Source organism: Bombina bombina, chromosome 2 (genome assembly GCF_027579735.1).
Source record: "Bombina bombina isolate aBomBom1 chromosome 2, aBomBom1.pri, whole genome shotgun sequence".
NCBI classification, from domain to species: Eukaryota; Metazoa; Chordata; class Amphibia; order Anura; family Bombinatoridae; genus Bombina; species Bombina bombina.
This window is the reverse complement of record NC_069500.1, coordinates 697,006,492-697,021,977: the sequence shown is the minus strand read 5'-3', so window position 1 is coordinate 697,021,977 and position 15,486 is coordinate 697,006,492. Positions and strand designations below refer to the sequence as shown.

Sequence of the window (15,486 nt, the reverse complement as noted above, 5' to 3'; positions counted from 1 at the left end):
AACCACATTAACATCTTCTCCCATACACTTCATTGGAGCGTGAAAACACTCATATTTGCGCACTTATCGGCCCGCGTATACAAGACTGCTAAACCCAAAATTAAATATTTATATTTTTCATGCCAGTGTTCTTTACATAGAAAAATATGTTCTATTTATTCTTAAATACATATATATATGTATATACCTATACCTATATAACTATTCCTATAGATCTAAATCAAAGAGAAAAGGGGTGCCTCATAGTGAAATCCATATGTGATATGGTCAAAAGAGAGAATTAATTAAAACTCACAATTTGTGATGGCCACTTGCAAAAGCTAGCTATATTATCATATGTTTCCTTTTTCCGCTACTTTAGCGTTCTTTTAGAATCCTATATTTTATGCAGACATTTCATCCCATGTCATTGGATAATTTGAAAACTCTGGATAGCCAATGAAACACAATGTGGCGGCTTAAATAAGCAGAATTTTTCACTTTGTTTTTATACAATATTATCTTTTGCCTGATGAAACGACCGTAATATTGGGTCGAGAAATGCGTTGCAATTTATTAAACTTGATTTTAACCTTTTTTACGGAGGTGTCTGCCTTTCTACTTCTACGGAAGAAATTGCACTTTATCACTTTGCTAGTGATTTTAATTCAGCATTCCGCTGACCTTTGCCTGCTATTTGCTATCTGCATTTTGCTTGCTGTTGGGACATTGACTGACCAGATACAGTGGCGGATCCAGAGCCTGGTCTCGGGAGGGGCACTTCCAGATTTTTTTGTGGCGGCGGACAGAAAATAATGAGTGCTTATGGAACAGACTATTTTATTTAACCTATCGTACAGCTCTAACCTTATTCAAAAACACAATTAGAAGTCCCTGTGTGTGAATTTATGTGTGTGTGTATGTATGTGTGTTTAACTATGTGTGTGTATATTTATGTGTGTGTGTGTGTGTGTGTATGTATTTGTGTGTGTATGTGTGTGTGTGTGTATGTATGTGTATGTAAGTATATATGTGTGTATTTATGCATGTATGTAACTCTGCTCAAGAAACACTGTAAAAAGTTGTTTATGTTTATATTGAGGAAGCTCTTATGTGGTCGGTGGCTTATGTTGAAATATATTGCTCTAGACAGGTCAGGGCATTTTCAAAAGAGCAGGGAGAGTTTGAACAGAGCAGATGGAATGCTTTTTTTGTGACTGGCAGCAAAGCTAGGTTTAATGCAGGCGATGGCTAAATGCAGGAAGTACTGAGGAGAATACTGTGAGATAGCAATCTACTGCTCCATTTTATTGCAGAGGACGCAGGCTGGCACGGGTATCCATAAACTCTTATATATTAAAAACTCCCACTGTGTCTCTATCTGCTGGTTACCTGCAGCTGCAGGACAAACACCTCCTTTCCTTTTACATAATGTTCCACCTTTTACATAAACACATATATTTTATACTTATTCTGTGACACAAAGCACAAACACAAACAATACATGCAAGCATTAATGAATCGTTAATGCTTGCTTGCATGTATTGTGTTTGTGTCACAGTATGCCTGATGCAAACAGGACTCGCTGCCTAAGCCTTCTTCTCCATACTAACTAGTACGCTGTCTGATAAGATTCTCCAAAATGTAACAGTCAGTAACAGATATTGCACTCCACAACTGACTGTTACATCATTTTTGGAGAATCTTATCAGTGTACTAGTTAGTATGGAGAAGAAGGCTTATGCTCCTGTGATGTTTGCATCAGGCAGACTGTGATTCTCCTATTGTTTTTCTCAAACCACCTCTTTACCCATGTTTTTGATAGAATTTCAAAAGTTCATCAAACTCTCTCATTTCTCCATCAATGACCAAAAGTTTGAAGTACACTGTACTAAACATTTCCCTATCAACTGACAGGTTCCATTCGTTGGCACAATGTTGCCCATACAAACTCCAGTCAACATCAGTTAAGTACCTAGGTAAAGCACTTCAGATCCTTCTAAACTATATAATCTTAACTATAAAACTCTTCTAAGGAAGGGACAGACTATATCCTTTAAGACAGTACTGATAACACTCCACAATACTTATAGTCAGCGCCTGCAGTCTCGTTTAAACACATTTATATAGTAACTCATATGCCCTAGGATTAACTGGGTCACTTTGCACCATCATTTTAGAGAGGGAAGGTTGGGAATCCCCAAGATTGATAAATACTACTGCTTCATTTTATTGCAGAGGACGCAGGCTGGCACGGGTATCCATAGACTCTCATATATTAAAAACTCCAACAGTGTCTCTATCTGCTGGTTACCTGCAGCTGCAGGACAAACACCTCCTTTTACATAATGTTATGTTCCACCAGCATAAACACATATTTTATACTTAGTCTGTGACACAAAGCACAAACACAATACATGCAAGCATTAATGAATCATTAATGCTTGCTTGCATGTATTGTGTTTGTGTCACAGTCTGCCTGCTCTGATGCAAACAGGACCCGCTGCCTAAGCCTTCTTCGTTCTTCTCCATAGTACTAACTAGATTCTCCAAAATGTAACAGTCTGAGTCAGTAACAGATATTGCAATCCTGTGTGTCTGCCAGTCTGGACTGTCTGCCAGTGCTGCCACTTACCTTAGACTCGCGACTGACTCGTCAACAGGTCAACGTCATTGTCGCCTACTAGGCCCACCTGCCTGACTCAGTCCTTTGCTCCTCAGCAGATCGGCTCCTAATCACGAGTGGCCATCGTCTGTCTGCTGCAGCTGCCGCCTAAGCCTCTAATGCACATTAAAATTTTGTGCACACGCGTGTGGGGCGGAGCTGAGCAGCCAGGGCAGGTTATGTGACCATGATATGTGGACTGGATTCCGGATTGTTTGTTACACCAGTCGGTCGGTCCACATATTGCAGAGCAGGCTGTCGCTTACTACACCCGGCTCCACACTCCAGTCCAGTGTCTTTTCTTCACGTGACGTTACCCAGTCCTAGTTCCACTTCCTGGCTTCATTGATTCACAGTCACGAGTGATGAGTCACGTCTCCTTCACCACCGCACCGGGGACCCCCCCCACCCCCTCCGCAAAAAAAAATTAAAAAATATTCAAGGCAAAAATAAATAAATATATATTTAATTAAAAAAACTTATAGAAAAAAAATGCAGCATCAGTATGATGCATGGGGCCCCTTTAAGAAGCCGGGCCCTCGGACCAGGGCCGATTTGCCCGACTTTTCAGTCCGCCCCTGGTAGGGAAGCCCTCTCTCAGTATATTCTCGGGGGGGCAATTGCCCCGTTGCCCCCCCCTGGATCCACCACTGACCAGATACAAGTTCCGTCCTGATACGGGAGAAGTATCAAGTTAGCTGACTACTGTGAGTGTCAGCCTGCCTGTTTGCACTGCACAAGTGCCATCACAAATTGAGAGTTTTATTTAATTCTCTCTTTTGACCATATCACATATGGATTTCACTATGAGGCGCCCCTTTTCTCTTTGATTTAGATCATCAAGGTGAACTGACATCGTTCTCCCCAAGTGGAGCTGCCTCACACATCTTTGAAATTGGATTCCAACTTGGATTTTCTTTCTCACAGCCTATAATTGATTGCAAACATATGGACTTTTATTGTTATATTTTAACAAGTATTACAATATTATTTATATTATTTACAATATTTTGTGTTTATGTATATCACATTGGCCCTTGTTAATTTTTTTATATAACTAGCCATCTGTTTATAGTGCGCCACCTTTCTAGGTGTTTTTCTCACCTATTCCTATAGATATATAGGTTTAGATATGTATTTTAAATTAACAGTTAACAGATATATATAGAAATATGTATTTAATAATGAAAAGTATATTATTTTCTATGTGAAGAGTTTTATCATGGTTGGGCTAGTGCACATAAAAACGTAGTCATTTTAAGGTGCGTTATTGAAATATTACATATAAATATACAAAATTAATACAAATTATTAAAAATTATTATACATACTGTAAAATATTCTAAATACAGGTAGCCCTCAGTTTACGCCAGGGTTAGTTTCCAGAAGGAATGGTTGTAAATCGAAACTATTGTAAATTGAAACCCAGTTTATAATGTAAGTCAATGAGAAGTGAGGGAGATCGGTTCCAGGCCCCTCTCAAAATTGTCATAAGTGACACCTAATACATTATTTTTAAAGCTTTAAAATGAAGACTTTAAATGCTAAACAGCATTATAAACCTAATAAAATAATCACACACCACATAATATATAATTAATCTAAGTTAAATGGAAAAAAAACATTTGCTAAACAGCATTATAAACCTAATACAATAATTACACAACACAGACTTCACTTGCATTTTTCTGCAAACAGTTCTTTCTATGCATTCCAATATGGACTGATTTATAGACAGGAAGATCTTGTTCCTTTGAAATCTGCTCGATAGCTCAGGTCTGGTTAAACTGATTAATTTCAGCTTGCTTGGCTTTGCTGCAACACAAGTGGACAGCTGCACCTACTAGATATTTTAATAAATGCACTGCTTCTCAATGCTTTTTAATAGCAGTCACATGACTTGAAAAAAAGTTGTTATTCTGAAACGGTGTAAATTAAACCGTCGTAAAATGAGGGCCACCTGTAATCTATAGACTATATTTATATATTTTACAGTATGTGTAATATTTTTTTAATAATATATTTTTTTTATATATTTTATATGTTATATTTCAATAACGCACCTTAAGATTACTAAGCTTTCATGTGCCCTAACCCGACTGCGTTAAAATCTAAATCGCGAAACACGATTCGCAAATCAATAGGTAGGCATCTGGAGCACCACATGGCAGGATATAGTGCAAAACTGCTGCCATATAGTGCTCCTAAGCATGCGACCCTGCTTTTCATCAAAAGATAACAAGAGAACAAAGAAAAAGTATTAATAGAAGTAAATTACAAAGTTAAAAATCTCATTATCTGAATCATGAAAGAAAAATATTGAGATTCATACTCATTTAACATAAATCTATACTAATTAAATACTACACCACAGAGGTTTTTTTTTCACATGTAATCATTTCTACCTGAGACCGACACTACTGTGAAAAATCAGGAATCAAAAAGGTATTTTCCCTCTTCTTTTAAAGGATTTCTCTCTCTTTCTATCACAGTGTTTCTCCACCTTTTTGTAGCAAGTAATCCTTTGACTTATGTTTTCTGGAATTTAATATTTACCAATATGACAACAGAGAATAATAAACACACATACAGTATCTCACAAAAGTGAGTACACCTCTCACATATTTGTAAATATTTTATTATATCTTTTCATGTGACAACACTGAAGAAATGACACTGCTACAATGTAAAGTAGTGAGTGTACAGCCTGTATAACAGTGTAAATTTGCTGTCCCCTCAAAATAACTCAACACACAGCCATTAATGTCTAAACCGTTGGCAACAAAAGTGAGTACACCCCTAAGTGGAAATGTCCAAATTGGGCCCAAAGTATCAATATCTTGTGTGACCACCATTATGTTCCAGCACTGCCTTAACCCTCTTGGGCATGGATTTCACCAGAGCTTAATAGGTTGCCACTGGAGTCCTCTTCCACTCTTCCATGACAACATCACAGAGCTGGTGGATGTTAGAGACATTGCACTCCCCCACCTTCCATTTGAGGATGCCCCACAGATACTCAATAGGGTTCGTCAGTCCATCACCTTTACCCTCAGCTTTTTTAGCAAGGCAGTGGTCATCTTGGAGGTGTGTTTGGGGTCGTTATCATGTTGTAATACTGCCCTGTGGCCCAGTCTTCGAAGGTAGGGGATCATTCTCTGCTTCAGTATGTCACAGTACATGTTGGCATTCATGGTTCCCTCAATGAACAGTAAATCTCCAGTGCCAGCAGCACTCATGCAGGCCCAGACCATGACACTCCCACCACCCTGCTTGACTGTAGGCAAGACACACTTGTCTTTGTACTCCTCACCTGGTTGCCGCCACACACGCTTGACAACATCTGAACCAAATAAGTTTATCTTGGTCTCATTGGACCACAGGTCATGGTTCCAGTAATCCATGTCCTTAGTCAGCTTGTCTTCAGCAAACTGTTTGCGGGCTTTCTTGTGCATCATCTTTAGAAGAGGCTTCCTTCTGGGATGACAGCCATGCAGACCAATTTGATGCAGTGTACGGCGTATGGTCTGAGCACTGACAGGCTGACCCCCCACCCCTTCAACCTCTGCAGCAATACTGCAGCACTCATACATATATTTCCCAAAGACAACCTCTAGATATGATGCTGAGCATCTGCACTCAACTTCTTAGGTCGACCATGGCGAGGCCTGTTCTTAGTGGAACTTTTTCTATGAAACCGCCGTATGGTCTTGCCCACTGTGCTGCAGCTCAGTTTCAGGGTCTTGGCAATCTTCTTATAGCCTAGGCCATCTTTATGTAGTGCAACAATTCTTTTTTTCAGATCCTCAGAGAGTTATTTGCCATGAGGTGCCATGTTGAACTTCCAGTGACCAGTATGAGAGAGTGTGAGAGCGATAACACCAAATTTAACACACCTGCTCCCCATTCACACCTAAAACCTTGTAACACTAATGAGTCACATGACACCGGGGAGAGAAAATGGCTAATTGGGCCCAATTTGGACATTTCCACTTAGGGTTGTACTCACTTTTGTTGCCAATGGTTTAGACATTAATGGCTGTGTGTTGAATTTTTTGAGTGTCATTTCTTCAGTGTTGTCACATGAAAAGATATAATAAAATATTTACAAAAATGTGAGAGGTGTACTCACTTTTGTATATATATATATATATATATATATATATATATATATATATATATATACAAAAAAAATCCAAAATTTGGTTTAGCATACCTTACAAAAAGTTTATATATACATCTTTGGGAGTGCACAAACAACAAACAAAAAGATATTGGCGCACATCCATTTTCAAAAGCACAATATATTTTTTTGAACTGCTGCAAAAAAATTGCCTGCAAAAAGCATCAAGAGACAACTATTCTATTTAAATAAAATTGGGATCTTAGTCACACAATATGGACATATTTTGCTTAGACAGTCACCAACTTACAAGGTGCCCCAATATATACTGTACTATAGTCCTTTTGCCACAGAGGGCTGAATCATTCCTGCTTTTACTCTTCATAATAGAATGAGACTCCCTAGCTTAATATTCACAACTCCATTACACTGTCATGAGCACACCTGAGCTTGGGTGGGGTGCTTAAACCAATGGGAGATGGTCAGTCTCCCTTATTATGTTTTAATACAAATACATTTGTGCGCCAATTACTTTTTGTTTGTGTATTCACTAGGTCATATTAGCAGCACTCCCAAAGAGGTGTATATAAACTTGTTGTAAGGTATGCTAAACCAAATTTTGTATTTGTATTAAAACATAATCAGGGAGATTGACCATCTCCCATTGGTTAAAGCACATGATGAATAATCAGCCATTACAAGTGACTGGACATTGCTGCCACAATTAGCGCTCAGAATATTAACCAGAGACAAGATCTCTGATTACATTTCTAAAAGTGTCCCAAAAAAAAAAGACGACACTGAAAAGTGCTTTTACATGGTGTATGAGAACTGTGTGTACATATATTAACACATAAATATATATGTATATAAGCATATACATATATATTTAAAAATGCTGTAATTGCTGTGCTACTTACCCCTTCACTGCACTTAGGTACTGATCCTGTGTCTGATGGGATCAGAACGAGGCTTCCATTGGAGGCTATGGAAGCGCGCTCTTGTGAGCTTGTGTTCACATTGAGCTTTACTTGTAATACCAGTGCACATTAGCATGCACTGGTATTACTTAGTGGAGCGCTAATATTGCTCGATATTTAGCGCTCCACTTGTAATCTAGCCCTTTATAAATACATAAATACATTTTTATAGGCTCTGTATAGGCTTTTTAACCCTTAATCAAATTACCCCTAACCCTTTTAAGTTCTCGCAACAGGAGCTTTATCTATTTCAACGTGTGCATAAATAAACCTTATTATAAGCTTAAGCACTTGTATTTTTTTTCTCATAACAACTCAGTATACTGTTGTTTTATAAATGGATTCATAATAATATTAATGTAAAAAAAAAACAGAAAACCTGTTAATGGAATATACATTTTTGGATTGGGCTTCATAAAGTTGCATTATTTTGTCTTGTATTTCAACCCTCCCTAGAAAAATTCAATATTTATGTTTATTCTTAAAAATCTCTTAAACTGGCATTAAACTATGTATCATCTTATTATACAGTAACATGATTAGTATCTATCATAGTACAAATACATAGAAATATATTTATTACCTTCTTTCAAAACGCTTTAATTTCTGCTGAAATTGCTCCTCGTTGAATGATGTGTTCAGTGCTCTGTGCAAACGCTGGATAAATGAATAGGGGGAAAAATTAACAGATCTATCATAGCTGTTTAACATCCACACTGAATAGCATTTGTATTCTTAAAAAATAGAATTTTACCTAAGGCTGATTTAAAGAGCAATGCTTTATGTAGTATAAGAAATAATGCACCAGGAAACAGATTGTTTTAATGACAATGGTAGTTAAATTACCAGCGGTAAACAGATATTTCTATACAAACTGGCACAATGAATGTTTTAGACAAACACATATTGAGCATCAAAGATAAACAAACAAGAGCAAGGATACTGCTATGTATTGTAAATAAAATATTTTGCTATAGCAACTGATGTATAAAATAGTGCAGTCAATATGGATTTAAGCAGAGAGGGAAACAATTCCTGCTGATCACACATAACATATTGATTCAACCATATCCATTTTAATGTTACTTGGATGTGACAAATAGTGATGATTTATTGAAATCTTTGCTTGGGGAAGATGTCAAGTAAAAGTCAAATCAGCAAAATGGACAATTTCAGATTAAGATTAATTTTAGATCAAAGTTCTCAATATATCCTCTACTTATCTCCTGTTCCAACAGTCCAATATTTTGTAAAAGCAGCAGATGAATATAGTGATAAGGTTGGCTTTACAAACTTATTTCAGATAAATTAATAAGAGCTGAAAGGCAAGTCTTGCATGAGTTTAGGAATGCCACTAACTTGATGGTCAAGACAACTCACAACATGTTATTATTGATGAATGAGGCTCAATATTTAAGCTGTAAAATACCATCTTAATTATTGACAATAGTATAAGAAAATGGCTACAAGTCCATTGCATAATATTTAGAGAAAATTAAACTAAAGTTGCAATTTAAAAAGAAATATTGATCTATTAACTTAAAAAGAATGGTAAATATTCAATTATTCCAAATAATGACAGTAATAATAATAACAATGGTCCTATAATGTCAGTAGGTCTGAATATGTTCTTAGTGTTGAAAGTTTATCATTCTCAATGAAGTATATGAACTATTCTGGAAGAAGGGGTCCGAAAGAAGAGGAGAATACAAAGATTGTGCTTCAGCCATTGACATTTATGGGTAGATTTATCAAGCAGCGAATGCTGCTTTCTACGCCCGAGGTTTCCGTCTGCTCCTTAACTTGTCTGCCACCTGCAATCATCCTGATCCAATCGGGATGATTGACACCCCCTGCTAGCGACCGATTGGCCGCAAATGTACAAGGACGAGATTGCACAAGCATTTCACAAGAAATGTGTGTGCAATGATAAATTTAGAGATGTCGGGTGAACATGATTTGCTACAGCGAAACAGGTTCGCCCGCCATTTGATAAATTGGCCCCATATTCTGAAATATTATAACTTATAACTATATTTGGGAGTTTAGCAGCTCTTTTTTCAAACTTAGGTAAATATAGGGATACCCATGTGCAACTGAGATGAATGTAAAATCTTTGCATCTACTGTGATAACCTGGATTTAACCCTCCACAAAGAGGTTTAAATACTTTTTATATTTTTACATAAGGTATGAAAACAAAGACAGTAGATTATGACCCCTAGATATCAAAATTAAAAAAAGTAACATAGTAAGTGAAAATGAAAGAAAGGGCCCAGCTACAAATCCTCTAGTGCTTAAAGCCTTTTATGATTGAAACTGCACACATCATTGGTAGATAATGGTACTTTAAGAATGTCATTTCATGTCCTTAATTTAAAGGGACATTAAACACTACAAATGTCTATTTTGCATATGAAAGAACACTATTTAAACATGTTAGAAACATATTATTATATTATTTTATTTTAAATCTGTTCATTTTGATTTTCAAATCTAAGAGGAAGTGTGTGTCTGTCTAAAAGTGCTGTATTATTAGACAGTGACAACTAAAACATTGCTGATATTCGTGTTGTTTGACAGGGGCTTTCTATCCGATTTTAGACCCATTTTCTCTTATGAAAACCTAAAAACTGGGCAGAGGGGTAGACAGGGGTTCAGCCAGGCAGTGAAAATCTTCTTCATGTAGAGATGATACTAGCCTTGCAGAAAATTGGGCCCTTACAGAAAATGTGGACATGCCTGTGAATGCCTTGTTATAACCTTACAGATCTTTAGCATTGTGCTTGTACTGCCTTGGATGGGCCTGTCTACTGGAATCAGTATTCTGCATATAAGGTGAGCACTGTAGGTGAAGGTGCTGATGGGTAAGAACCATCCAACTTCATAGCACACAGGCTATTATAATCATTTACACATGCTTCACATACCCTGGGAACATATTACTATACACCATTTAACACTATGTACAGTTTTGGACACTATTGGGAACATTCTCTTTAAATTTACCATTATTGGCTTTAGTGCTCACTTGAGCTCTAGTCCTTATCTGCAGAAGGCTCTCAGACAATCAGGAGGATATTTAGCCATTGACATTTCCAAAATTATTATATAACTTTAACCTTTAAACTGTAATTCTTTTACATCTTGAATGACATTTATTTCTTCATATGTCCAATTTTTCATATTCTCTTCTAGGTACTTCAGTATTATGTGCTAACAATATTGTAGTTCCCTTAGGGGGTTAACCCCTTTTCTTGCCTTCATACTGTATTTCTGTGCTACTTGTAAATACTTTCCTTTCCTCTGGACATCATGCTGGTTGATGAATGGGCAGGCAGATCTACCTTTTACGTACGGGTATATATATATATATATATATACACACAGTGTCATGGCCAAACATATTGGCACCCCTGCATTTTTATCAGATAATGCAGCACTTCCACAGAAAATTGTTGCAATTGCAAATGTTTAGGCATTATCATGTTTATTTCTTTTGTTTGTATTGGTATGACCCAAAAAGTGGAGGAAAAAAAGCCAAATCTGACACATTCCACGCAAAACTCCAAAAGTGGACTGGACAAAATGATTGGCACCTTCTCAAACGTGTAAGAAATAATTGCATTCCAAGTTTGTGATGCTCCTGCAATTTGTAATTAAACTCACCTGTATCAACTAACAGGTGCTGACATTATAGAAATCACACCGGCAACCAGTTAAAATTATGAAAAATTGACTCAACCTTTCTGTTGTGTGTCTGTGTGCCACCCTGAGCATGGAGAAGAGAAAGAGCAGCAAAAAAATTGTCTGAGGATTTGAGAACAAAAATTGTGGAAAAGCATGGACAATCTCAAGGTTACAAGTCCATCTCCCAAGATCTTAATGCTCCTGTATCCACTGTGCGCAACATTGTCAAGAAGTTTACAGCCCACTTTAGCTAATCTCCCTGGATGTGGACGAAAGAGAAAAATTGTTCAAATATTTCAACGAATGATTGTTTGAATGGTGGATAAAGAACCTCAATCAACTTCCAGACAAATTCAAGCTGACCTTCAGGCACTGGGTACAAATGTGACAGCTCACACTATACTGCACCATCTGAATGAAAAGGGAGGCTATGGTAGGAGACCCAGGAGGACCCCAATGCTGAAACAGAAACATAAAAAGCCAGATTGGAGTTTGCCAAAACTTATCCTTAGGAAGCCAAAATCATTTTGAGAGAATGTGCTGTGGACAGACAAAAACAAAATTTTTTGGTAAAGCCCATCATTCTACAGTTTTCAGAAAAATAAATGAGGCTTTTAAATAAAAGAATACAGTCCCTACAGTCAAACATGGTGGAGGTTCACTGATGTTTTGGGATTGTTTTTCTGCTTCAGGCACTGGATATCGTGACTGTGTGCATGGCATTATGAAATCTGAAGACTACTAAATAATTTTGTGACGCAATATAAGGCCCAGTGTCAGAAAGTTGGGTCTCCATCAGAGGTCATGGGTCTTACAGCAGGACAATGACCCAAAGCACACGTCAAAAAGCACCCAGAAATGGTTTAAGAGTACCGAACTGGCCAGCAATGAGTCCAGGGGGTTGATTTATTAATCAGTGGATGCTGCTTTCTATGCCCGAGGTTTCAGGTCCACATGAAACCCAAGTTAAGAAGCAGCGGTACTAAGACCGCTGCTCCTTAACTTCTCCGCCACCTTTTAGGTGGCAGACTGCAATCATCCCAATCCGATACGATCAGGATGATTGACACCCCCCGCTAGGGGCCGATTGGCCGTGAATGTGCAGGGGGGGGCATTGCACAAGCATTTCACAAGAAATGCTTGTAAAATGTTACAGTGAATCATGTCCGCTCGACATATGAGAAATCTAAACCCATATCTCAATCCCATAGAGCACATGTGGAGAGATCTCAAAACAGCAGTTGTGAAAAGGAACACTTCCAATCTGAGAGACCTGGAGCAGTTGACGAAAGAAGAGTGATCCAAAATTCCATTAGAGAGGTGTAAGAAACTCATTGGCGGTTACAGGAAGCAATTGATTTCAGTTATTTTATCCAAGGGGTGTGCTACCAAATATTAAATTGAGGGTGCCAATAATTTTTTCCAGTCCATTTTTTGAGTTTTGCGTGGAATGTGTCAGATTTGGCTTTTTTTCCCCTTCACTTTATTGTGTCATACCAATACAAACAAAAGAAATAAACATGAGAATGCTTAAACATTTGTAATAGCAACAATTTTCTGGGCGAAGTGGTGCATTATCTGACATAAATGTAGGTGGGCCAATACTTTTGGCCATGACTGTGTATGTTTATATATATATATATATATATATATATATATACATACATACATACATACAGTATATATAGTAAAAGCACCATAGAATTACATAATGCTTATGTCAACACCTCTCTACCTGGCAAACAGTTTATTGCAGAAAGGCGGTGCACAGGGATTATAGTAGTATGAATAGGAAAAGAAAAGAAGTGCCCTGTGAGTAATTCACTCACAGTACAAACAATCCTATCCAGCACTAGACAATTCCAAATTAGATTCCAACATAAAGTTGTATATAAAATAACACAATCCTTAATAAATAAAAAAATATATTTGTGTTTCTATACAATGAAATGAATGACAAAAATAGATTTTAAAGATGATAAAGCAAATTCATAAAATACTTTATTTAAAATCAATAAAGGCAGGGTAAGGGTCACAGAATGAGAGCTCTGAGCTTCAAGGAGAGGTAGATTACTCATAATAGATATTAGTAGAAAGAGTTCCATGTTTTTTTTAAGGTAATATTTTATTGAATTTTTTTAACATTTTATAACATGTCAATTGAAAATATTACAAAAAGAAGAGTGTGCTCTGTCAAATGCCTTCTCTGCATACAATGACAGGAAGAGAGAAGGCATTTTATTGACAGAAGCAAAATTGAGTAGCTCTATTATTTTCCTACGTTATCTGGGGCCTCTCAGGATTTTACTAATCGTACTTGGTCTGAATTTATAAGTTAAATTAAGGGATTGTTCAATCTGTTCGCCAGTATTTTAATGAACAGCTTGATATCTTGGTTTATTAGGGATATGGGCCTGTAATTTTGGCAGAATTGTTTACTCTTCCCTGGTTTAGGGATAACCGATATCCTAGCCAGCAGCATTTCTTATGGAATTGTATTACCTTGCATGAAAGTGTTAAATATTTTAACAGTTGTGGGACTAATACTTCGGAAAAAGTTTTATAAAAGATTCCTGAGTAACCATCCGGTCCTGGGGCTTTATTTATTTTAAGATCTTTTATAGCTAATATAATTTCCTGTGGTGTAATAGAGGCACTTAATTGTTCTGCTTCTGATGGGGAGATCACAGGTAGTGAGCTATCTTTAAGAAACTTAAGGAGGTCTTCCTTTTTAATTGTTGTAATTTGTTCCATAGGGAGATTGTATAGTTTTTGATAAAAATTGGCAAAAATGTTTGCAATTTCTAATGGGTCGTTAGTTGGCTTTCCTGTGGGTTTAAGTAGTGGAGGTACTGATGTGGTTCTCGTAATGTCTTTTAACTTATTTGCCAACATCCTGTCCAATTTATTAGTCTGAACAAAGTATTGGGTATTTAGTAATTTTATAGATCTGTGTATGTCCTCTGTTAATAGTTTATTTAATTTTTCCCTTTTTTGTTTCAATTGTTTGGTAACGTTGCGTCGGGGTTAAGTTATTGCTTGTTGTTTTAGGTTGGAAATATCCAATCGGAGTGTCTCTATTCTATGATTCTTGTGTCTGATTTGCTTATTTGATTCCGTTATTAATATTCCTCTTATATAGGCTTTTAATGCTCCCCATGTATATATGGGGCTAGTGGTGGATCCCTCGTTAAGCTGTAATTTCAGTTTTAAATTTCTGAGTTAACAGGGTATCTTTAAACACACTAGGGTTCAAAGTCCATGATCATGTACGTTTAGGATTAACAACACCTTCTATATTAACTGCTACCATTGAATGGTCTGACCTAGGAAAGTTTAAATATAAGCTTTTATTATAAGAGGTATTAATAATTGACTTAGTAGGACATAGTCAATTCTGGAAAAGGAATCGTGTACTAAGGAGTGATAAGTGTCATATTTTTCCCCTTGGTTTAGGGTTCTCCACCTGTCATTTTGATTATGGTCTGTAATTAAGTCTTTTAGTAGTGTGTGGGTTTGATTTCATCTTTGTCCCTGTTGTTTAGTTCCTCCTGTTCTATCAATAGTGTCATCTAATGTCAAATTGAAATCTCCCCCTACAATCATTCTATATTTCCTCCAATGGCTCACCGTAAGGCTAATTTTTAGGAGGAATGGGGCTTGTCTTTTTTGGAGCATATATGTTCGCTATTAGGCCTGGAGTGTTGTGTATTAGGCCTCTTATTAGGTATTTACCATCTTTATCTGCTATAACTTCTTCTTCTTTGAAGTTAAGTGAGGTATGAAGTAGAATGGAAACCCCACAGTGTTTATGACTACTGGTTGCATGATATTTAATTGGTAATTTTATATCCCAGTACTTGGGTGTGCAAGCCTTAGTGAAGTTGGTTTCTTGCAATAGCACTATGTGTGCATTTTAAGATTTGTAGTCTGTCAGTGCTTTTCATCTTTTAATCTTTTCATCTTTTAACATCAGAGTGTAATCCCCTAACGTTGTGGGATATTTTTATATTTGGCATGCATTTGCGTTGTTAGTAGTATCTTTGAAGC

The 15,486-nt window shown here is 36.9% G+C and overlaps 1 protein-coding gene across 1 annotated transcript in view; it reads right to left on the bottom strand.

Annotated features, from left to right (window-relative positions):
• GRIN3A (glutamate ionotropic receptor NMDA type subunit 3A) overlaps nt 1-15,486 on the bottom strand; it is a 754,984-nt gene that overhangs the window by 22,458 nt on the left and 717,040 nt on the right. The window contains exon 8 of the mRNA XM_053702674.1: nt 8,331-8,404. Coding sequence (XP_053558649.1) covers nt 8,331-8,404 — 74 coding nt within the window. The remainder of the gene's footprint in view (nt 1-8,330; nt 8,405-15,486) is intronic.